At 37.9% G+C, this 22,600-nt stretch overlaps 2 protein-coding genes across 12 annotated transcripts in view; one reads left to right on the top strand and one right to left on the bottom strand.

Moving 5' to 3' along the window:
* Positions 1–17,164, top strand: part of efcab6 (EF-hand calcium binding domain 6) — a 100,276-nt gene extending 83,112 nt beyond the window's left edge. Inside the window, exons 28-31 of one of the 4 annotated variants that reach the window (XM_069903406.1) lie at positions 1,745–1,929; positions 4,017–4,166; positions 10,034–10,073; positions 16,865–17,164. In XM_069903406.1, the coding sequence (XP_069759507.1) occupies positions 1,745–1,929; positions 4,017–4,166; positions 10,034–10,073; positions 16,865–16,974 (485 nt within the window). In that variant the 3' untranslated portion in view covers positions 16,975–17,164. Of the gene's footprint in view, positions 1–1,744; positions 1,930–4,016; positions 4,167–5,291; positions 5,766–10,033; positions 10,074–16,864 lie in introns of those variants that run through there. The other 3 variants (XM_069903407.1, XR_011346579.1, XR_011346578.1) reach the window with 3 other exon arrangements.
* The window catches only part of scube1 (signal peptide, CUB domain, EGF-like 1), a 224,172-nt gene continuing 211,718 nt past the window's right edge, over positions 10,147–22,600 (bottom strand). For all 8 annotated transcript variants that reach the window (XM_069903410.1, XM_069903409.1, XM_069903408.1 and 5 more), the window contains 7 exons: positions 21,441–21,602; positions 20,108–20,275; positions 17,453–17,614; positions 15,700–15,897; positions 14,014–14,166; positions 12,009–12,088; positions 10,147–11,922 (listed from right to left, as the gene is read on the bottom strand). In XM_069903410.1, coding sequence (XP_069759511.1) covers positions 11,770–11,922; positions 12,009–12,088; positions 14,014–14,166; positions 15,700–15,897; positions 17,453–17,614; positions 20,108–20,275; positions 21,441–21,602 — 1,076 coding nt within the window. In that variant the 3' untranslated portion in view covers positions 10,147–11,769. The remainder of the gene's footprint in view (positions 11,923–12,008; positions 12,089–14,013; positions 14,167–15,699; positions 15,898–17,452; positions 17,615–20,107; positions 20,276–21,440; positions 21,603–22,600) is intronic.

Raw genomic sequence — 22,600 nt, 5'->3', positions numbered from 1 at the left:
TCTCTTAATATTAATATTCCTTCACTTGCATTGTCAACTTGAAATGAGATGGGTTTCTCCATTGTGGGCATCAGTTTGGTTACTGCGGGTTTTACTCATTTATTTTGAAATTCACGATGGTACGCAAGTGTAGAGGGTGAGGACCGGCTAGATTCATCTGGTGCAATGTCAGGCACTTCTAACTTAGCCAATCAAAGCCATGGTATTATATTACTTGAGGCCAGGTTTTCTGGGCTGTGTTGATCTGGTGTCTCACTAAATATATGGTGTTAAAATATCTAGCTGTTTTGGATGAAGAAGGCTATTTGAATTAAGGAGAAGTGCAATTTGAAAATTAGTGAACAATATTTCTTTAAATTTGAAAGCCTATTAAAGGTTTATATTGGATTTATCCTAAAGTTTAAAATTTTGGGAAAAGTGAATTATTGGAACAAATTGAAGTGATGTGATTTTAATCTTTTGGGTCACTGTCTATAGTATCTGTTAATCTTTCAGTGTGTACTCCATCAAAAACAGGGAAAGAGATTTGCATGCAATTTGTTGATTTTCTATGAATGAGAAAATCTTGTAGAAATTCATTCCAACCCTTATCGTCTTCTATCTTCTCTGCTCTCTTTTGGCGTCATACATAGCCAACCCCTCTGGTCGTCAAGATGACCAATTGTGTCCCTTACTATCATTTTACAACTCCGATTATCTGAAATCGGATTTTCCAAAATCCTCACTGATCTGAAATTTTTTAAAAATTTCTGATAAACGAGGGTATCTGAAATCCTCATCTATCCAAATTCTTTGGAGCTGAAATGACCAGGAACATGGGGCCCCCGGCACAGGTAGCAGCCCCTCAAGCTCCCAGCACAAGTGGGGCCTCGCTGGGGAAGTGTTGGTGATCAGTGTTGGCCAGCATTTTTTTTGGTGAGAATTAAACTTTATTTTAATGGTTAAAAAGTCTTCCTTTGTTGTATAAACACTGTTACAAGTGATTTGTTGTGGCCACTGGGCTGTTTTAAAAAAAAATGACCAGTTATCTGGGGAAAAAAAAGTTTATCTGAAATGGGCCCAGTCCCAACCCTTTTGGATAATCGGAGTTGTACTGTAACTGTAGAAACCATTAGAATTTTTCTTCTGTCTTTTAGCCATTTTGATTTATTTCTTGAGGTTTTTCTTGCATTTTTTCTTCTTCTTGCAAAAGGCAAGGTTAATGTTTCAGGTGTGATACCATTTGTGGAAACGTGCTGAGAACTGTTTTTTCTTGCTGTTGACATTTCCACTATTTTCTGCTTTTATTTCAGATTTCCAAAACCTGCATTCTTTTTATTTTCAATAGCTCATGGCTGAAGTTTAACTTGTGGTCCTTTATAATTTTAATACCTCGCTACATGCACCTCATGTCGCATAGTTGTGTGTGGATCGTCTGTGTATACCTCCACTTTGTCTTCCTTATTGCCCCAGAGAGTTCGGCGCTTGCTTTTCTTACTGCCTGACCTGAAAGCAGTGTCCCGAGCTCTGAGTGGTGCAAGGACTTCCACTCTCTTGCCCTGATTTCTGATTTACCCTGTGTTTGGTCACCGTGACATTCTCTATACACTTGCCTATGTAGCTGGTCACTGTGCTTGTATACTCGTTGATGTAGTTGTTGCACCCTTCCTGAATCTCCTCCAGTCTGTGATTCCAAAGCACACCTGCTTTGGTATGTGAGAAACTGAAATACTTAAGTACATCTCTTCAAATTTCTACCATCTAGCTATAATGAAAAAGTTCTGCATACCTATTAAACCAGAGGAGTTCCAAGAGCTGGCAAAAAAGTATGAGACGAAGAATACAGGCCATTTTGCATACAGGGAATTTCTGCAGCGCCTTGTTTTGTCATTGGGACAACTAGATATGAACCCACTGCAGAGAATGAGGATCCCACATCCAAAGATCCCGGTATGTCTGATGAGGTCGCAGTAATAGAATGGTCTGGTTAGTGAACGGGTACCCAGATTGCTGGATTGTTGATCCAGAACTGTGAGTTTGGATCTCATGATGATCACTGGAGAATTTAAATTCAAGAACTGAAATGAGTTAAGCAGATCTCTTTGGATCCAAGAACCAACCAATGTGATTAATGTTGAAGTGGCTCAGCAAGCCACTCATTTCAGAGTTGAAAATGGGCAGTAAAATGCTGAGTTGATATGGAAGAAACTTGATCAGTTTCTGCCACTGTGGAGGGCACTTCACATCTACATAATATTTTAGTTGATTTAGTTACTGGTAAGATTTTGGTGCACAAGTTAATTTCTGATACCTTTAAATGCAGAGGTTCTTTACTGCTTATCAGGTTGGATTCTCTTACACCAGCCAAAGAATATGTCAGGAGCTCCTGTCTGGATTATGCAGAGCCGCTTGTTGAAGGAAACTTTGAGACTTGATGGAGCTACCGATAAGATTTAAGATTATTTTTATTATAAAAGGTTTGCTTCCTGACAAAACAAAATGGGAATTATGATGGGCAATTCAAGCTGAACACAAAGATGGTTTCAGATTTTATATATTAGGTAGGAATGGGATAAACATTAAATAAGCTTTTATTGAATTTAGCATAATGATTCTGATTCATTGCATTAGTTCAGTTGACCAAAAAATGTTTTGCTTCTGATTTTCTTATGTACACAGTGTCTGGTCACTCCCCTGACAGTGTTCAACAATTATCAGCAAGCATTGATGGATTCCAGTTCCCCTGATACCATTTTTCTATGGTTGCAATCTCCTGGTGAAATCTTTCACCAGGTTCATCACTGACTGCACCAAGATCAGCAGGGAAGAGACTTGTATGGTTTATGGTTGAAGCAGACTTAAAATATGCCAGGAAATCACAAAAATGGTGGTCGATAGGAACACGTTAAGGTGAATTTTGTGATCGGCAGCCCAAAGTCCATAAAATACACCCAAAAGTGTTCAGGAAGCAAAATCTTTGTTGTCGAGCGTAATTGTGAGATGTAGATCATGTCTAAAGTGAAGGACATTATTTCAAATTAGAGATACATTTTTAATTAAAATTTATCTTGAACAGAGAACCATTGATTTTTTTTTTAAAACAAGCTTTTGAGGCGGTGGTCATCTTTCATCTTGTTGGTTTTCATCAATGGACAAGGAATTTATAAACAAGTCTTTCCCTTGGTGCCAATTGTAACTTAAGACAATATTTTAATATAAATCGACAGTTGGTGAAAATGCACTGTGAAGGCAAAGAATGATGCAAGCAAAGCAAATCTATAACAATTACGAGTAAAGTCTGTGAATGAAATGGCACAATAATGATATAATTTTTCACTGATTAGGTTAAGCAGAATCTTTTTTGCATAACAAAAAATGACCCCCTTTTTCATTGGCATCCTGTCCCAGGAATTAACTGGGGATTTACTGAGACAGGGTCCAGATGAAAAGGAATATTGTCCGAATGCCGGCATCAGATGACATCAGTTCATGCCAGGGATTAACTGCCTCTACCCCTACCCTTATCCTTGGCGTTTTTGGCGTGCTAATAAAACCAGTGGAAAAGGGATTGCAGAAAATCACCCGTTTCCAGTTGAAGGTTGAACACTCTGATCCCCAGGAATGAGTGGTGTTCAGTGGAAAAACAGTCAATGTCCCAGTTAAGGGTGGCCCAGTGGAAACGGCACAAAGGGCTCCCTATCCTGGGACACTGCACAGCTGATTAACTGGAATCCCATGAAGTGAAAGAATACCTTTATGACTTCCTAAGCCCTTAGCATTCAGTCATAAATCTAACCAATAAATTTGCATGCCCAAAACAGAAAATAGAGAAGGAAGTGTACATCAGACCCATCTTTCTTTTCAGTGTTGCAGAAAGCTATTTAGCCAGTAGAGTTATTCAAACTGTCAACTTACAAGGTGAGTGGAGACTTGCCATAACCAAGGAACTTCCTTATTCTGTGTCAGATTTCATACAGTTTTTTTTTCCACTCTGAAGCCCTTGTTGAATTTTATCATGGTATACTTCTCTCTGACAGATGAGCCCCGGAACAGAACACAAGACATTTACTCATTTAATGATGCGGATCCAGCCTTGCATAACAAAATGTTGGAAGCTTATGCGCCGTACTTTTAAAGCCTACGATGAGACAGGGAGTGGCTACCTCTCACTTTTTCTATTTAGACAGGTTGGTGTGCTGCTCTTTTGTTTTGGAACTTTTTGATGCTCAAGAATTTAACACAAAGACAAAGCACTCTCTTGGCATATACATTGTTCATGAATTTGGGTGCTATCAGTTTTAGTGGTGTTCACTGCTGGTTAAACAGCCAGGCATACTGAAAGCTACTTCATCTAATCAATAAGTATTATGTGGTCTAATTTTTGTGAGAACAAAAGAATTGAAATGACATTGAGGAATCAACTGTAAAGATTTATTTTTAAGAGCTAGGGTTATTATTAAGTAATCATAGCTTGGTGCACAATTAAAAATTCAGGTAGAACTTGTATAACAAATAAAGCCTAATATTTCCGCAAGAACGCAGTCGTTTCAGAAATATGGCAGTCCCCCCTTCAGGGCAGCTGGCCTGTCCACTCTAGTTTTCATGCTAATCTTCCAGCAGTTATGCTACCGATTGAATTGTAGGGTTAGACACCTAACAGTGACTCCAATCATTTCAATGCAGGAGAATAACTGAGGGAAGATTTTCAGAGTTTTTAACTCGTCAAAAAAAAAAATTTTTTTTCCTCAGGTGGTCCCTTGGGTTTTTGTTTTTCATTGTTTCGAATTGAAAATCTGAAATGTGCCATTTTGCAGTGTATAAGAGACACTAAAATTTCAACTTCTTTGGTACCTGCCAACACCATGACTTCCAACACCTTGAAGCAAGGGACCAGTACAAGTTAAACACAATAATTGTTTCTTCATTGTCACTTTAATCAACTTTCCAGAACTACTTAAATAACAGTGCTTCGAGAACATCTTCACTAGGTGGACAACAGTGGTTCAAGGTAACAACTCACCGCTGCCTTTCCAAGGATAGTAAGGCGTAGGGATGAAAGGTGGCATTGCCATATGAATCCTGCAAATTAAATAAAAAAGTAGTTAGATTATAAGGTACCAAATGATTATTTGGTTGCCCTGTGCAACACGGTGAGATGAATGGATCCAGGAAACAAGTACATACACTTTTTTTGAAAAAAAAAGCTATTGTGAAAGTCTTGAGATGAACAAAATAATCTCCAATATAGAAAGATGTTGTTTTAAAATTTACTTTGGACAGTGGTTTTTACAAATTTCCATTGTGTTTTATAGATCCTGCAGCAATATGGTATTAGTCTATCTGAGGAAGAATTTTACTACCTCTCTTCCTATTACGACAAGCACCTACAAGGAACAATCTCGTACAATGAATTTCTGCGTGTATTCCTCTGATTAATGTTTCTAGGCTCATTTTGTAGTTCAAAAATACAACATGTTTAGTAAATTGTTTTCCAATAGTCAAGACTTTCTGCTTTCTGTCAAAGGTAGAACTTTGACCAGCTTTTCAAAGTTTTGCCACTATATTTCAGAAGCGTCCTTGATTGGCCCCTGTATGAACTTGAATGAAAGATAAAGGAATATTACAAAAAACAAATTCACTAATTTAGCCAGTCATATGTTTATTCTTCCATTTTTGTTAATGAATCACTATATAGTGAAAGCCAAGAAATTTTAAGGAACTTATTAGTGGTACAAAATTTCCAAAGTTTGTAATCAGAAAAATAAACCAACCTGAGAATGACATAATTGTATGTGATGATCGGGTCATTCTTCCACACGTCTGGGATTGGTGGCTGCACTTTTCCAGGAAAGCTCCAAGTAGTGTCCAGTCTGGGATGGTCTGGTTGCCCACACGTGCAACAGCCTTTGCAGAGAAGTCCCATCTCAAGGCATACCAGTTCTCAAACAGTGACTACATTTGTGAAAGCACCTGTCGAATTTTTTTCTTGGCCTCTCCCCACAAATGCTAATCTCACCTGTCGACTAATTCCTGCTTTCAGATCTACAGCAGCCCAGTATTTTGCTTTCCTCCTTTCTCTGATCAGCCAGCTTCTCTCACTCATGTTAGTGGAATTGCCAAGTTAAACCCGACGCGGCTTGTTTCTGGAATTAAAAGTTGGGAGATCATTCTGACCCACTTGTGTGCAAGATATTAGCACAGGGAAAACAGTGTGTCTGTTCCTGCTGAGGAATAGGGATAAGTCCCATTATTAGCGTAAAAAATAAATAAAGCTAAATACTTTAATCACTGTATTCCATCATCTATGCATTTGTCACGGTCTCATATTTGAAAACTGTTAACTTTCTATCTTAATTTTAACATTTTCTGTTTTAAGATAAGCAACAACATAATATTAATTTAAAATGTTATCCAATTAAATAAATCCTTTGAATTAGTTAGGCCTAAAAAATTTAAGGAGAAAATTACCCTTTTCCTCTTCACACGATGGAAATAAGTAAAAAAAATCAAAGCATATTAATGAAACATTTTGTACATAATGATTGAGGCTGGGTACTGTGCCCTCTAGTGGAAATCAGTTGCCTCACCACCACCCATTATCCTGATCCATCTTCAAGTGGTTAACAAAGAACCACAGGGAGAAATCGTGTCCACTGAGTCTGTGCCAACTTTAACCTGTTGCAAGTGCAGCCAATCCATTTAAAAACTATTCAGCTCCATTCACAATTTCTTGTGTAGCGAAGTCTTTAATACTTTCATGCAATCAGTCCTCAATGACAACCAGGCTTGGGATCATGTGGCAAATAATATTCAGACCTAGATGTGATGGCAGTAATAACCTCTAACTAGTGAAGACATTTAATTTTCCTTCCCTTTTAAGGTATTGCCAACAATCAATGGTCTGTAACTCACCACGAACTGGAATCTGTACCTGAATAGCCATGTAAATGCCTTGGCTATTCTAGGAAGTCAAACACTGAATGTTCAACAGTCAGTGGCTACCTTCGAAACTATAAGGCAGGATCATATTGTAGTTGAGTTGGGTACAGCTGTAATAACTCTTAAGATCCTCTCAAGCATAAATGTCTTCCACTAACATATCAAATTTTCACTGTCTACCATGACCAGGATTTACTCACTGAAGCAAGCTACCACAACATCCCAGTCCCCTCTCCCTTCATTGGGATGGAAAAGGACTTCAGATGGATGCAAATATTGTTCCTTCCAAATTCCCCACAATTCTGACCTGAACATGAATGGAAGTTCCTTTATTGTCACTGGAATCCTGGTCATGGTAGACAGTGAAAACTTGATATGTTAGTGGAAGACATTATGCTTGTGAGGATCTCAGAGTTATTACCCAACTGCAAGTGCAATGTGTTCCTGACTTACACTTCGAAGGTAGCCACTCACTTTTGAGCACCAGTGTTTGACTTACTAGAATAGCCAAGGCATTTGGGTTTGTCCCATGAGGACAAGGAAAATAGGTGAAGAAAAGGTAACAATGTTTGACAAAAGAGGTAAGGCAGCTGGTCAAGAGGAAGAAGGAAGCATACATTAGATATAGAAAACAGGAAGGGCATGAGAAGACCTTGGCATGTGGGATTAAGGAGAACTCCAAGGGGTTATATGTGCATGTGAAGAACAGAAGAAAGGAGGCAACATGTGGCTGGAGGTGGAGGAGATCCTGAATGAATGCTTCAGTTTTCACAAGAGAAAATTATCTTGATCAGGGTGAGGTTGGAATGAAACAGGCTTGTGTTCTGTACAATGTTGAGATTAAGGAAAAGAAAGTGTGGATCTTCTTAAAAACATTAAGATTGATAAGTCCTGAGGGCTGGATGCAATACAGCCCAGGTTGCTGTGGGAAGAGATAGCTGGGGAAGTAGCTATGATCTTTGAGTCCTCTTTGGCTGTAGGGGAGATGCCAAAAGATTGGAAAAGGGCAAATATACTGTATATTTCAGCATATAGGTTGACTACCCCCCACTTTATTTACCCTAATTTTAATGGTTTTATGGTATATCTGGCATGTCGACCCCCATTTTTGGGTTGTCTGGGGCTCCAAGCAACAATGTAAAATTTTCTTAATACACCCCAATCACTAGGTAACAAAGCAGTAAATTGAGCAATTTTTTTTTTTAAAAAAAGACCTTGGCCTACCGGGCAAGAGCAGCGACCTCGTTCTCTGGAGCAGGATCCTTGGCTTACCGGACAGGAATGGTGTCCTCGGGCTTCCGGGTAGGAGTGTGGGTGGGTGGTGCCCAGTGGTGGGGAGGTGTCGGAGAACAGTAGCACTGGCAGTCTGGTCAACTAATATGCTAAATCGGGGCTTCCAGGATTGACATATGCCGGATTGGCGTGGATTGGATTTTGAGTTGATATAAGGTTTCAAAAGTATATCCAGCATATGTCGACCCCCATTTTGAGTGACTTTTTTAGGGTTTTATGACTCAACTTACATGCTGAAATATACGGTAGTCCCCTTATTTAAAAAAAGGTAATAAGGAGAATCCTGGCGAGTCTTATGTCAATGGTGTGCAAACTATCGAAGATAGTTCTTAAGGATAGACAGCTTGTCTTTGTGAAGGTAAGGTCATGCCTCACGAGCCTAACTGAGTTTTTTGAGAAAGTAACAGAAGAAATTGATGAGGGTAGGGCAGAAGATGTGGTCCATGTGGATTTTAGTAAGGTATTTGACATGGTCCCCCATGAGAGACTCGTTCAGAAAGTCATGAGGCATGGGGTCCATGGAACCTTGGCTGTGTGGGTAAGAAATTGGCTTGCAGGTAGAGAGCACAGAGTAGTAGTGAAAGGAAAGTATTCTGCCTGGATGTCAGTGGAGTTCTGCAAGGATCTGATCTGGGACCCCTGCTCTTTGTGATTTTATTATAAATGACCTAATTGAAGGGGCAGAAAGATAGGTCAGTAAATTTGCAGATGATATGAAGGTTGGAGGAGTTGTGGAAGGAGCTGAAGGTTACAAAAGGATATAGACAGGATGCAGAGTTGGGTGGAAAAGTGGCAGATGAAGTTCAATCCGGATAAGTGTGAAGTGATGCATTTTGGAAGGACAAACCAGAAGGCTGAGTACAGGGTTAATGGTCAGTTACTTAAGAGTGTGGATTAACAGAGGGACCTTGGGGTTCAAATCCATACATCCCCCTCAAAGGTGCTACACAGGTTGATAGAATAGTTAAGGCGGCCTATGGGATGCTGGGCTTCATTAATACGGGGATTGAGTTCAGGAGCAGAGGTCATGATGCAACTCTACAAATCTCTGGTGAGACCACATTTAAGAATATTGTGTTCAGTTCTGGTCACCTCATTACAGGAAGGATGTTGAAGCTATGGAGAGGGTGCAGAATTTTACCTGGATTGGAAAATAAATCTTATAAGGCAGTGTTAGCAGAGCTGGGACTTTTTTCTTTGGAATGTAGAAGGATGAGAGGTGACTTAATAGAAGTCTACAAGATTATGAGAAGCATAGATAGGATGGACAGCCAGTGTCTGTTTCCCAGGACAAGAATAGCAAACACCAGAGTTGTGGGTGCCTAGAATTCCTTGCCAGGGATGGTGGTGGAGGACGAAACATTAGGGACATTTAAGAGAGTCTTAGGCACATGGATAGAAGAAAAATAAAGAGGTAGGGAGGGTTTGGTACTTTTTTTAAGGAATATATGGGTCAACACAATATTGAGGGCCAAAAGGCCTGTACTGTGTTGTATATTGTAATATGTTTGTAAGTGTCTAGAATATGTAAATATCTGGAAGACTGTTGCAGATCTGAAAAGCAATATGGACCTTATATATTTGTGACAAGAATGGGTTATCTGATAAGAAAGTACTTGAATTTGATATGCATGCTTTCCAAACAAAATCATATAATGCACACTGGTTCATGTCGCTTCCTGGAAAACACCGTGAATTGTACGAGTGCTCACTTTATCTCAGAAATCGAATTAGGAAAGTCTGCAATTGATTACAGTAAAATTAGTCAGATTATGTGTTCTAATGCTACTTTTGAGTAAAAATACAAAATTCTGCTTAACAGGTAGGAAACAGAATTGGAAATACAAAATTCTGCTTAACAGGTAGGAAACAGAATTGGAAATACAAATTGAATATACTCGCTATCCACAAATACATCAACCAATACTTAATTACTTTAGGTTTTAAGTAATCTTTGAAGTTTATTATGAAAATGATTAAACAGACAAAATCCTTTATGTGCCTGCTTTCGAGATCTAACACGGAAAATAAAACTAAATACAGAGAGAAAATCAGGTGACCAAAGCAAAATGTGTAGGGTTATAGGTTACATTTACAACGCTTTACAGTGATAAAACTGGCAGTGTGAACAAAACTGCACAGATCCCTTATGGAAAGTCAGTGACCACTGCCATTTATATAAAGGAACAAAATCTTATTGTAGTTTATACAGTTTGTCTTAACTTTTTTCTAACTACCATGGTAAATATTAACTTAATTTCATATGGAAAAAATGCCAACATTTGTACATAATTTACACATTGGTAATAAAGCAGCATCTACAGGTTTTTAAAGCTTAGGTAAAGTATCGATCAGACCAGTAACCTAAGAATAGGAGAAATAACACAAGAATCTGTAAAACACTTCCAGTTCTGTACAGATAATGAATCTTCAGTCCACCAGGAAGACCTGCCTATTCCAGTTAGTAAATCAGACAGTAGCTTTGCTACCATTTACATCAACTAAATCAGTAGCATAAATACAAAAAGAATGCATTGGTTTTTAAAGACAAAAACAGAATGTTCCCAATTCATGTCACCTATGCAGATAAAAAAAACAACCAATATGGCTGTACCACAAAGAGCTGAGATTGCCTATGCCTGCTTTCCTTTGTAAGGGAAGGGTCACCATTAATTAAAACACATTCTGCATCAAGCAATTTATGATATCAGAACATACTGGGAATAATTTTCCTCCTCTGCTCCCGCCATGAAATGATAAAAATAAAAAGTTGAAAATCTGTGTTAAGCTTTCAAAATCTTTTTTTAAAAAAAACCACAAATTTGTGGAAAGCATAACGTTAGTGTGCCTCCACCAGAGGTAAACAAAATTTAATTCTCTTTGATCATTCAGAATGGGATACTAGAATGACTGCCCAAATCTGCTTCTGAAGGATGGTTAAGAATTTATACAATTCAAATAGTACTTTTAGATCTAAGGAGAAGACCGTTTAGATTTTCTTTTCTAAATTGATTCAAATACAGCGTTGAAGTGCAATTAAAATTCCAAATATTAGTTACATTTTTTTTATATTTCTATTGTATCATTTTGATACTTTTGCAGGTAGTTGCCAATTTTTTTGCTACTTTCCAACATGCTGAGAAAACAATTTTGTTCCACTGGATCTATTTTTTCCCCTCTAGAGGAGATTAAAAGTGAAATTTTGTCAATAATCATTTGTCTATTAAAATCAAATGTTCTTTGAACATATAACAAAGGCAGCCACCTGTAGTGCACACATTTTACAGCCAAAGTCAAATGCACATGAGGCTTCCTAAGTTCTTTCTGCTTTCAAAATAATATCAACCCAAAGCAGGACAATTGCTTGTATATTTCAGCACATTTTAGTATATGATCTTCAAGAAGGAAGAAGGAAAAAATGTTCAAATTAAAAATAGAAGGCAATTAAACAAAAGTTTGAATTGTAAGGAGAAATCAGGACAACTGGTATTGAAGGAAGAATGTCTCTTTTTCCAGATTGCAATAGAACAACATGTAAAATGATCTTTAGCAGCAAACCTACTTGTAAGGCCTCAAAAACCTGGAAACTTTGGACCGCAGCAACTTTATAAATGATCTTGGGAACATTTCCTTTGATTCTTGTGCTGTATACTTGAAGTAATTTTGAGGATGTGCCAATACATCAAAGAGTGCTTTGATCAACTTCTTGTCCTATATTTTAAAAAAGTTCACAATTGAAAACTTTCTTTAACATGGTCACAAGTAGAAGTCATTTCTTTTCTTCTTCATAAACTTACTTTAAGGATTTCTTGGTGATTCTCTGAAGCGTATAAACGGCCATCTCTGACAATATCTTCTATTAACTGTTGGTAATCCTCTAGTCGAGAAAAAAGAATCAAGAGGCAGCTCGCTACTTAAATTTGGATAAATACTCTAGCAGTTATTATTTGCAAGCAGGCTTATGAAATCAACCATTCTAATTTTTTGAGCAAATCACCATGCTGTATTAAAATGACCCTTTTTGGATAAGATTTTTGGCATGCAATGCAGACAGCAATTAAATGAACGATCTCTCATAAGCAACTAGCTCAGTGTGACATGGGTAAAATCCGATGGTGGCATCCTGTGGTTCTTTCCCATGTTATAGTTTATAATAACTTTTCTTGTGTTGTTATCAAATTTACTATAACCTCAGACATACCCTTCAAGATCAACTGAGAATTTCCAGTCTTTACTCAAATATTTTTGCAATAAAGTTAAATGCACCATTTTCCTAACTACTTGAAGTCCCTGTGTTTCCTTACAGTGAGTTGGTACAAGATCCCTCTTAACACTAATACATCACTTTTTTCACATAGCAATCCATTTGCCATATCTTTAACCATATCCACCTCTCATCATGCCCCAATCTATCCTGGCCACTGTAGTTTTGTTTAATAATTAGGGGGGCACATTATTGAAGCAATTCTCAAAGTTCAAATATACCACAAAAATTTGTTTCTCTTTTATACACCATCAGAAATCGGTTCCCTCAAGTTGCAATTTGTTACATCTTTAAATTGTTGATCTTCACAGCTCTATTATAATTTTCTAAGTGTCCTATATTATAAGGATTTTAATTATCATTCCACATCTTGCCTATAATTAATAGATTGTTAGCTAATCTGAACATTCCTTCTTTCTTAAATCTTCCAGACTGTGGAGATCTATAGATTTTTGGAGGAAAGCAGCCTCTGTATCCAATAATGACATGGGCACATCCCTCAAAGACTTAGGAAACACATTATCCAGAACTAGGATCCATTGACTTATAGTCCCAATAATTTCTGCAATAATAATTTTTAATGAATATTTAAGAGAGACTTCCATTGTAGAATAGCAAAGAACCACAAACAGAATAATATAGATCACCAGCCTGATTGCACTCATGAAGTTATAATATAGAACAATCAATGTAATTGTAATGTGCTGGTACAGAAATAACCTCCGGACATAACAATTAGAAGGCACTCCAACCCTCTACTTCCTAAGGAGTCTGGGGAGATATGGCATAGTGGCAGATCCTCTATCAAACTTCTACAGATGCACTGTGGAAAATATACTGACTGGTTGCATCAACGCCTCGTTTGGGATTTTGACTGCCCAGGAACGCAGGGAACAAGCAAGGTCCACCACAGCCTCTGACCTCCCATTCATTGTAGACGTCTTTGTGAGGTGCTCACAAGAAGGCTCCTAACATCGAAAAGGATCCCACCACCCTAGATACAACCTCTTTTCACTGCCTCTTTCAGCTAGAGGTACCGAAGCTTGAAGACCAGCATCTGTAGGTTCAAGAACAGCTTTATTCCAATGGCTATCAGACGTTTAAACCTCCCTTGGTACTCTATTCGGGACTGTCTCCACTATTGCAAGACACTTTTTTGAACTAAGATTACTGTGAATATTTACATCTAATGTATTTATTGTTTTTTTTTAAATTTAATTCAATAAGTTCACTTTCACACTTTTACTGCTCAGCTTCGGCAAAGCAAGCATTTGGCACATGTATGTACATTGCATGATAATAAATTCATCATCATCATTTATCTTGGTTGATAACCATGGGAATCCTTCCTCGTTTTGCTATTTTTTCAAAGAAAAATATTCATGACGGGAAATTATATATGGATCAGATTCACTGCATTGTCTCATACTTTGAAGAATAGTTTATAAAGAGAATTTGGTGAAGGGAGGATAAAAATATTCAAACCACCAATGTAGAAAGGAAGAACATTCTTGCCTATTCGGCCCATGTTTCCTTACCATCATATGTAACATATGGAACTTGAAATCCTTTGGCACTGTTCCCTTCATTAGCTTTGAATTGAATCCATAGTTTCCGAGACCTTGAGGTAAAGGCAATTGGCCTTTCATAGGTCTGGCATGTTTCATAGGTAGTGACAGATGTTGGTGAAGCTGCAAATAAAATGGTAAATAACAGAATATAAATTGAAAATTCTCTAAAACTGTACTTGTTTTAAGGATGAACAACATTTATTTTATCACTTTTAGGCTTAGAATTAAATGTTGCATGCTTTAAGAGCACCGATCATAATTTGCAAGTCTGTCATTTTTCATGAATGTAGTCTAATTGCTTCACTGGTTTGGAAAAAATAATCTGGTCAGCGGCAAGCAGTTTTTGAAGAAGCTGTAAATGTTTTTCAGTAATTTCTAGATATCAAGGATGTCCATGCTAACTTGCCTTCACTCCTCTTCTTACATATTACCACTTCCAAACAGACTTTAATGTATTTAAAATAAAGGAGCGCATACAATGCTTCACTGAAGGGCTGGAATTGCAAATGGGGGATATGAGTGAAGGTTTCTTTATACATATAAAAGACCATTTGGATCATAAAGAAAAGGGATCTCGGTTGCATTAAACATGGCTTGCTTTATTATTGCTTCAACCTATATAAAAACAAGGCATTTAATTTGTATGTGCATATCTTGGGAATGGAATAAATATTTTGCATTTGTGTCCTTATATTTCAAACTTCAGATGATCACATTGAACTCATCACACTAAGTTGGGCCTGGAATATCTAGGAAACTGTCTACCTTGCTGTTCTCCTGCTCTCTGTGTCCACATTTACATGCAGTTAAGTTTCCAGCCTCCTTTACAAATCGGGCCGCAGTTTGGCCGGTGAGGCCCTGAGTTGTCCAAGGCCTTCAGATCATAAATAGCATCATACAGCAGAAGCAGAGCAAGCCCTGTCTTCAGCAAGGCTTCATCAATTAAGCATTCTCAAACTTTTTCTCTCCATTCGCATACCACCTTAAGTAATCCCATACTAATCACAGAGCACCTATGCCATAAGGATTGCTTAAGGTGATATGTGAGTGGAAATAAGTTCGAAAACCCCTGTGTGGATGAAGTCACTGAATATAGTCGAGGCAAAAATAGGGAGTCCAGAGGTATGAGAAGAGAGTGGAAAAAAAGTGAACTTTTTAAATGCCAGAACTGACTCAAGGGACAAACTGACCTATTGCTATTCGTGTTCTTTACATGGAGATGTTTTAACAAAAGGAAGAAAAAAGAACACCGCAGAAGTACAAAATATTGTTGAAACTAGAACAAAGAACTATAAACAGGATGTGCAACATGGGGAGCACAAAATGAAAAGTATCAGTAAAGAATGGATCAAAATATTTGTAATTAACATTTAAAAAGTGGAGAGATATAAAATAGAGCTTGGCATCTGCCCCAATCTGTCATGTTTCAGCTCTGCCTGGTTCACCATCCCTGTGTGGGACTCCCCTCTCACTGCTCCACACTGCTTCTGTACGAACTTCCCTCAGTTCAGTGAAGGGTCTTGGCTTGAAATGTCAACCATTCTTTTTGTCCCTGATGTTGCTTGAGTTACTCCAGCACATTATGTTTGGCTGGATTAATATAAATTTGATACAAAATGTTGAAAACAATAAATATTAAAAGTGGTTACTTACAACTCTTTCGCATCACTAAAACATCTCCACACTCGTCTTCCATTGGTAAGAAAATCTCTGGCACAACAATGAGGATTCTTCGCTTTGGTGGTGGATTTATATTCCAAACACACTCCACATTGGAAGGATAATCTCCAGGATAGTTTGGTGACTCAATAAAGCCTGTATAGTCTCCTAGGTCTCCTCCGCACTGTTGGTCTTTCATAAAGGATGCACAATATTAAAATAGAAGGTATGCTGGCAATCAGGAAAGCTAACAGAATGTTATTGAGTCACATGGCACAGAACAGGCCCCTTGATCCAACTTGTCCCACCGACCAAGTAGGCATCATGGGCTAGACCCATTGGTCTGCATTGAGTTCATATCCTTGGCAGCCCCTCCTATCCATAAATCTGTCCAAATGTCTTTTGAATATTTGATTGTGCCCATTTTACAGTGTTTTCTGGCAGCTCATTCCAAATTTGGACCAACCACTGAATGAAAAAGTTGTCCCTTTTAAATATCTCTCCTCTCAACTTAAACCTGTGCCCTCTCTTTCTAGAATAATCTACCCTGGGGAAAAAGAATGAGCATTCACTTTATCCATGCAACTTCCATTTTATAAACCTCTAAGTGATCCCTTCAGCCTGGAGAATGAGACCCACCTGATCCAATCTCTCCCTCTGACTCATCCACTCCAGTCCTGGCAATGTCCTGGCTAATCTCCTCTGCACTCCTTCAATTTATCAGTGTCCTTCCCTCTTCCCCTCATAATATTATATACCTCTATAAGGTCACCCTCCCCCAACCCCCAGCCTCCTATTCTCTGGAGAACAATGTCCCAGGCCATCCACCCTTCATACAATTCAAGCCTGCCTCTCCTGGTAACATCTTTGTGAATCCTTTCTACTCCAAGTCGATTCTGGTGAGCTGTCCAGTTAAGTTTCTTTGTTGTTTTCTAATGATTTTATGTCTAGCAGTTTCCTTACCATATTATAAAATGGGTTTGAAAAATAACTTCAAATAATTGATATTTCAGCTTTTATTTCAGTCACATACATGTTCTTATCTATAAACAATTATTAAATGATTGACTGCAAAGTTAAGCTTTTGGACTTCGATTAAACGTGGTTTACCACTAAGCCAGTTTTCTGACATCACTTCTGTTGAATCTTGTTAACTCAGGCTGGAGAACAGCAGGAGCTGGAAAGGAGATTACTATTGACACCTTGATCACTAGACTCTTCAGAATGGTGAGGGGTATCACCACTATTCAGCGGACCATAAACTCTTAAGCCAAAATGTTCCAATAATTAAACTGGCAAGACTGTACAATACATGTTTGCATGGTAGAGAAACCCAGGATGAAAAGGATATTCCATCCTACATGGAACAAAGAGCATTTTGCATCACTTCTGAACTCCTTTCTCAGTAAAAGCAATAAGGTACAATGATGAGATTCCATAAGGTGTACAAAAGACCTTCTGTAAGTAGAATCCTACAATAAACTCAATGTTATAAATTAAATCAAAGTTTTTTTTAAGTAAAAAAAATCATAATTTAGAGATACAGGACAGTAATAAGCCCATCAACCTAAATACACCAATTAACCTACAAACCCCATATGTTTACATCCTCATTAAGACATCCTAAGGATGTTCACAATGCTCCAAGATCATGCCTTCTCATTTCGATTATTGCAAATACTTCAGTGAACAAATAATCTCAATAAAATTGTGAGATTGGTATTTCTTCATGTCAACAATGACTCACTTTTACACTGAGTGACATTGGTAGAACCATCAAAATCCGTAGTTGTGTTTCCAGGACAAGTGATGCAGTAATTCTGGCCAAATTCTGGCTGATAAGTTGCAACTGGACATCTTATGCATCTGTGTGTGGTGGAGTTGTAATAGTGGCCAGGCGAACAATGAACTGTGGAAAGGTTTATGAAGGGTAAAAATATTTCACTGATTAATTAAGTTCATAGAACTGTTATATATAAAACATTAAATTTTATTTAAAAATTCTCATTAAATGAAATGCTGTTGAACATTAAATGGTGGCTTATATAATGCATCTGAGCAAAACAAGGCTTGTGTTAATGACATTAAATGTGGAGCAAATGATCCTGTGTAAAATACCACTTACCGGTATTAAAAGATGCAAGTAATTGTCTGCAACAAGCAATTTTACTACAACAGCAAATTTCATTTACCTTTTTATTGTGGAAAATGTTCCCCCACAAATGGGAAGAAAACTGAATGCACACCAAATAAGCAAATATTAGGTGGGAAGACTAAAAACGTGGTCAATGAGGTGAAGCATTAAGCAGTCTTAAAAGGAGGGCGGGGGGGGGGGTGGGGGAGACGACACATAAAGCAGAGAAGCTGAAGGCTGGAGTTGCTGCCAGAACGAGAGGAGTAAGTATCCAGGGAGGATGGAAAGTAGCCTGTTGAGTATTGGGGTTGAGACAGGGACAAGTGAGCTCAGGAATGCATTAATCCACTTGAATGCAAAGTTTGTTTAAAACTTAATTTCGTCAAAATTTTTCAAATCTGCATGTTCTTATTTCGAGTCTGAGGCTGTTATAATGGGAAATATCAGCAGATATTCATGGGGATTTCTAAAATTTACTATTTTAAAAAACTACTGTCTGAGTTAAAAGGATCACATGTACAAACAATGAGCTCTAAAAAGGTGAGTATAAGTAACAGATTTAAAGACGATTTGAGACCGTGTTCAAACATTATATTTGGGACTGGATGTTTAAATCCAACGCAGTGAATGCAGGACATAGGGACAAGAGTATGTAAGAATAGCTTTAGCTTGGGGAAAGTTGTGAAATGGATAACATGGCTGTATGGAATAGCAAAATGAATGACAGGATAGGACAAAGATGCACAGGCAAATTCTGAGATGAAGGAATCAGGCTCAAATGTACTGGGTGGAGAAACTTCAAAGGAGGGCAATAGCAGAAATGTCTTTGGGGTTATGCAGTTAAGAGGAGACATTACTTCTCAATGTGGTGGAGTAGAGGTGAGAATTAAAAGGTGAATATTCAGGAAATATTTCAATTCAGATGAGTTAGTAATTCTTCTCTGTTTTAATCAATGTTACCAGCATGGAATAATTTATCTGCTAGATATTTTCAAAAGCTGGTCACTGAAAAGCCAGTCACTGAATTGCTGTGGTCTTCCTTAATGTAGGAAACCCTGATGTAGATTTCAACCCAGCAAACAAAACCTGAGTCACTCTTTCCACTGGAATCAGGCTTCATCTGGTGCATTCAAAGAATCAAATTTTAATTAAAATGAAACTTGCTAAAGAAATTAGCATTTTAACCAAAAGATAACTTTTGTGGCACCATTCATATTAAGCAGGTACATTGCTTAGTTGCAGGTGGAAGTAAGGGAGTAATCACAGGCCCACAGAATTATTGCAGGGACAAAGTGGACAAATGTGTGAATACAAGCCATGTTAGAAGTTTAATCAGTTTGGACATTTGGTAATTTAAAGAATTGTAGCTGCTTTGGTTAACGTTGGTGATGCTCAAGATCTATTTGCAAATTTTTTTTAATCTTTAAAATTGTTGCAATTTTTTATTGCAATTTTCCATTCTTCAAATTGACAAAGTGACATATCTGAAGTTTGATGCTCACATTGACTGGTGTTACAGTCCAGAGGATCCCAAAACCCAGCAGCAATAGAAATTCACTAAAACAAATTGTTACTTCAACAAAAATTGCTTTTAATTTCCTTTAAACATAAAAACAGGATCAAACTTTAACTTATTACTATTAATTTAATTTAAACCCCCTTCTAATTCTAAGGGCACGTGTATGTAATGTGTATAGGTTCAGGAAAGTTCTTTGATTCACAGTCCAATCTCACTTCTCACTGCTCCAAGTTCATTGGTATCAGGCAATTCTTATACTGGGCACAGAAATGAACATTTAGGAATTTTCACTAGGCTCTGGTGAAAAGTTAAATGGTTACTGCTCAGGAAGGTTCTCGTTGGTTTCAGAGAGAGATTTGTTGCTCATTCTCTCTCTCTCTCTCTCTCTCTCTCTCTCCCTCCGCTTGTAAAAACTAGAACTTCTTGCAAGACTAACCCAATCCTTGAAAGATCTTTATCAGCACTTTGATCTTGGGCTGTTTATTTGCACCTGATTTTTTAAATTCCTTCCAAAACAATCCCATTGTCTTTTTGCAAAGCCATTGGTGCCTGCATGACTGACTTCAGCCAAGCTCTTGCATTTTAAATGAGATGTGAAGTGTCACTCTGTGAAGTGACCTACACTAAACCCCCACAATCTCTTTTAAAGACATATTTATATATAATATAAAATATAATGATTCCCCGTAACACTGGAATGCTATCAGTGGAACTGTTCACATATCCTGAATAACAGTGGCTAGACTTACCTCTTGTTTCACAATCTTGAAATGAGACTGAAGCTTCATATTTGGTCAATAATCCACCCCCACAATAAAAGCATTGTGTGCGGCCTGGCTCAGGTTGGAAGGTACCAATTGGGCATGATCGACATGGCCTAAACCCATCAGAAGAGAAATGCCCTGGAGAGCACTGACCTGGAACAGATTACAAGAAAATCAATTGTGTTGTTGCAAACATCCACGCACAACTTAAGTGGGCAATGTTGTTCTCTGGGGAAGCTGGACTTTGTAAAGTGATATGTTAGATGGATCAGAAGGGGTGGGCAAGTAGGAATGTCCAGGAGGGACAGACAAGCAGTGCAGGGTTCCTCTTTCTGATGGTTCCCCTCTCAAAAGATAATACTGTTCTGGATACTGTTGGTGGGTATGGCCTTCTCAGGAGAAAATGAAACCAGGAATCAGACCAATAGGCCCACAACTGGCCCTGTTGAAAAGCAGAATAGTTGAAAAACTAGCTGAGCAATAGCGAGAAGGAACTCTTTAGTCAGGGGTATAGGCGGGTTTGTCTGAGGGTGCAAGGAGACTCCAGGACCATCTGTGGCTTCCCTGGAGTCAGGGTCAAGAATGCGTGAGCAGGTGCAGGGCATTCTGAGAGAGGAGGGTGAACAGACAGAGATCATGGTCCATATTAGTACTAACAACAGGCAGGAAGAGAGAGGAGGTCCTACCAAGGGAGTTTGCCAATTGAGGTAAGATAAAAGTGAAAAATATGACCTGTAGGGCTGAAATTTCAGGACTATTCACCATACCACATGCTGGCAATAGGAAGATTGGGCAATGCCTACTTAAGGAGGGAGAGTTTCAGGTACATGGATGTTTGGGCTCACTTCTGGGGCAGGTAGGAGCTATACATTAAGGCAAGGTTGCACCTAATCTGGTAGAACAATCAAATTTATAGTTTATATTCATAATAACATTATAGACGAAGAGAGGGTAGTTACATCCTTCATATTTTAAAAAAAACAAATTATTTGGACTAAATGTGGAATTAATATTTGTATTGCCAAGGATTTCATTAAAAGGTTGACTTTAATCTTTATATCACAAGTTTCCTTCCTTTACATTTTTTTTCTGAATTAAATGATCTAGGAATATTAAAACTTAATAGCATCATGGTTTTAAGGGAATATTTGGAGAGAGTCAGGTTGGAAGTAGCACCCTTATTTAGAAGTAGAATCGTGAATTAAATGAAGACTTTCAAGAAAAGGGAATGATGTAATTAGTTTTAAAATTGAGCCTAGCTTCTTATCAGCCAGCAATCAATGAACAAGTACAATTATGAGAAGAAGAGTGTCCTCACCTCCACACTCAGACACATTCCGAGCCCCAGTTATTCCTTGACCATCATTGCTTGGACATGGCTCACAGGACAGCTGTCCTTTTGTATCTTGGTAAGTGCCGGGGGGACACAGGAGACATTGGTTGAGCTCTCCACTGTAGTAGCGTCCTGGTTCACAGCTGACTGGAAGAATAAGACAGACCTGAGTGAACTGGAAGTCTCTGGATTGCAGCTTCTGCCATTTCATTATTTGTCATCTTGTCAGATCTGCACACTGTCTTTATATTGATAGACAAAATAAATCATGTCTTTTATGATAAAGAAAAACAGGAATCTGACTGTATTAGGCAGGAATCCAAGGACTTAATGTTCATTAAGAAAAAAAATCCCATCTATTGATTAAATGGCTGCAAGGTTCTGGCATAGGTGGCACAGTGGCATAGTGAGTGCAATACCTGCATCATCAATTCAGCAATCCAGATTGAATCCTAATTTTTGGTGCTGTCTCTGTGGAGTTTGCATGTTGTTCTTATGTCAGCATGCATTTCCTCACACATCCCAAAGAATTTTGGATTTGTAGCTTGATTAGTTATTATAAATTGCCTACAGTTTGTTGGCAAGTGGTAGAATCTGGGGGAGTTGGCAATGTGAAGTGAGCACAATAGCTTTAGTATAGAATTAGTATAAATTGAAATAGTCTAATAGGCTGAAGGGCCTGTTTCTATATTAGTGAATTTTAATTAGTTTATTATGAATTTAGAGGTTCTAGCTGTGAATTTGATGGCTAACCATCAAAAGAAAGTTAGCCAATACTTTGATTTATTCTATTCTTCTTTGAGGAGGGCAACCATGGTAAATTTGTGTCTCACACACTGCATGGATAATTTTGAAATTGTTTTTCAAAAATAACCCTTTTTGATCTCTGCTTCATAAGATGAGCAGCACTTTAAATTGTGTTTTAATCTTTCAAAAAACATCCAGGACAGTTTCTGCCACCAACTTATATTAAACTCCTCTGTTGAAGACAGTTTTGGCATGAGATTACCTTAAATTTGAAAGTATGAAGTTTATAATAATAATTGGATTAATAATCACTTTAACTAATTGCAGTCATAAGATTGACATTCTCAAAGCAGTCACAAGGCATATTGAAATGACCAAATGCAATGGACAACAGTTCT

This window comes from Narcine bancroftii, chromosome 11, assembly GCF_036971445.1.
Source record: "Narcine bancroftii isolate sNarBan1 chromosome 11, sNarBan1.hap1, whole genome shotgun sequence".
Taxonomy (NCBI): Eukaryota; Metazoa; Chordata; class Chondrichthyes; order Torpediniformes; family Narcinidae; genus Narcine; species Narcine bancroftii.
Note: the sequence above shows the minus strand (reverse complement) of the source record. Positions and strands in the feature narration are given on the sequence as shown.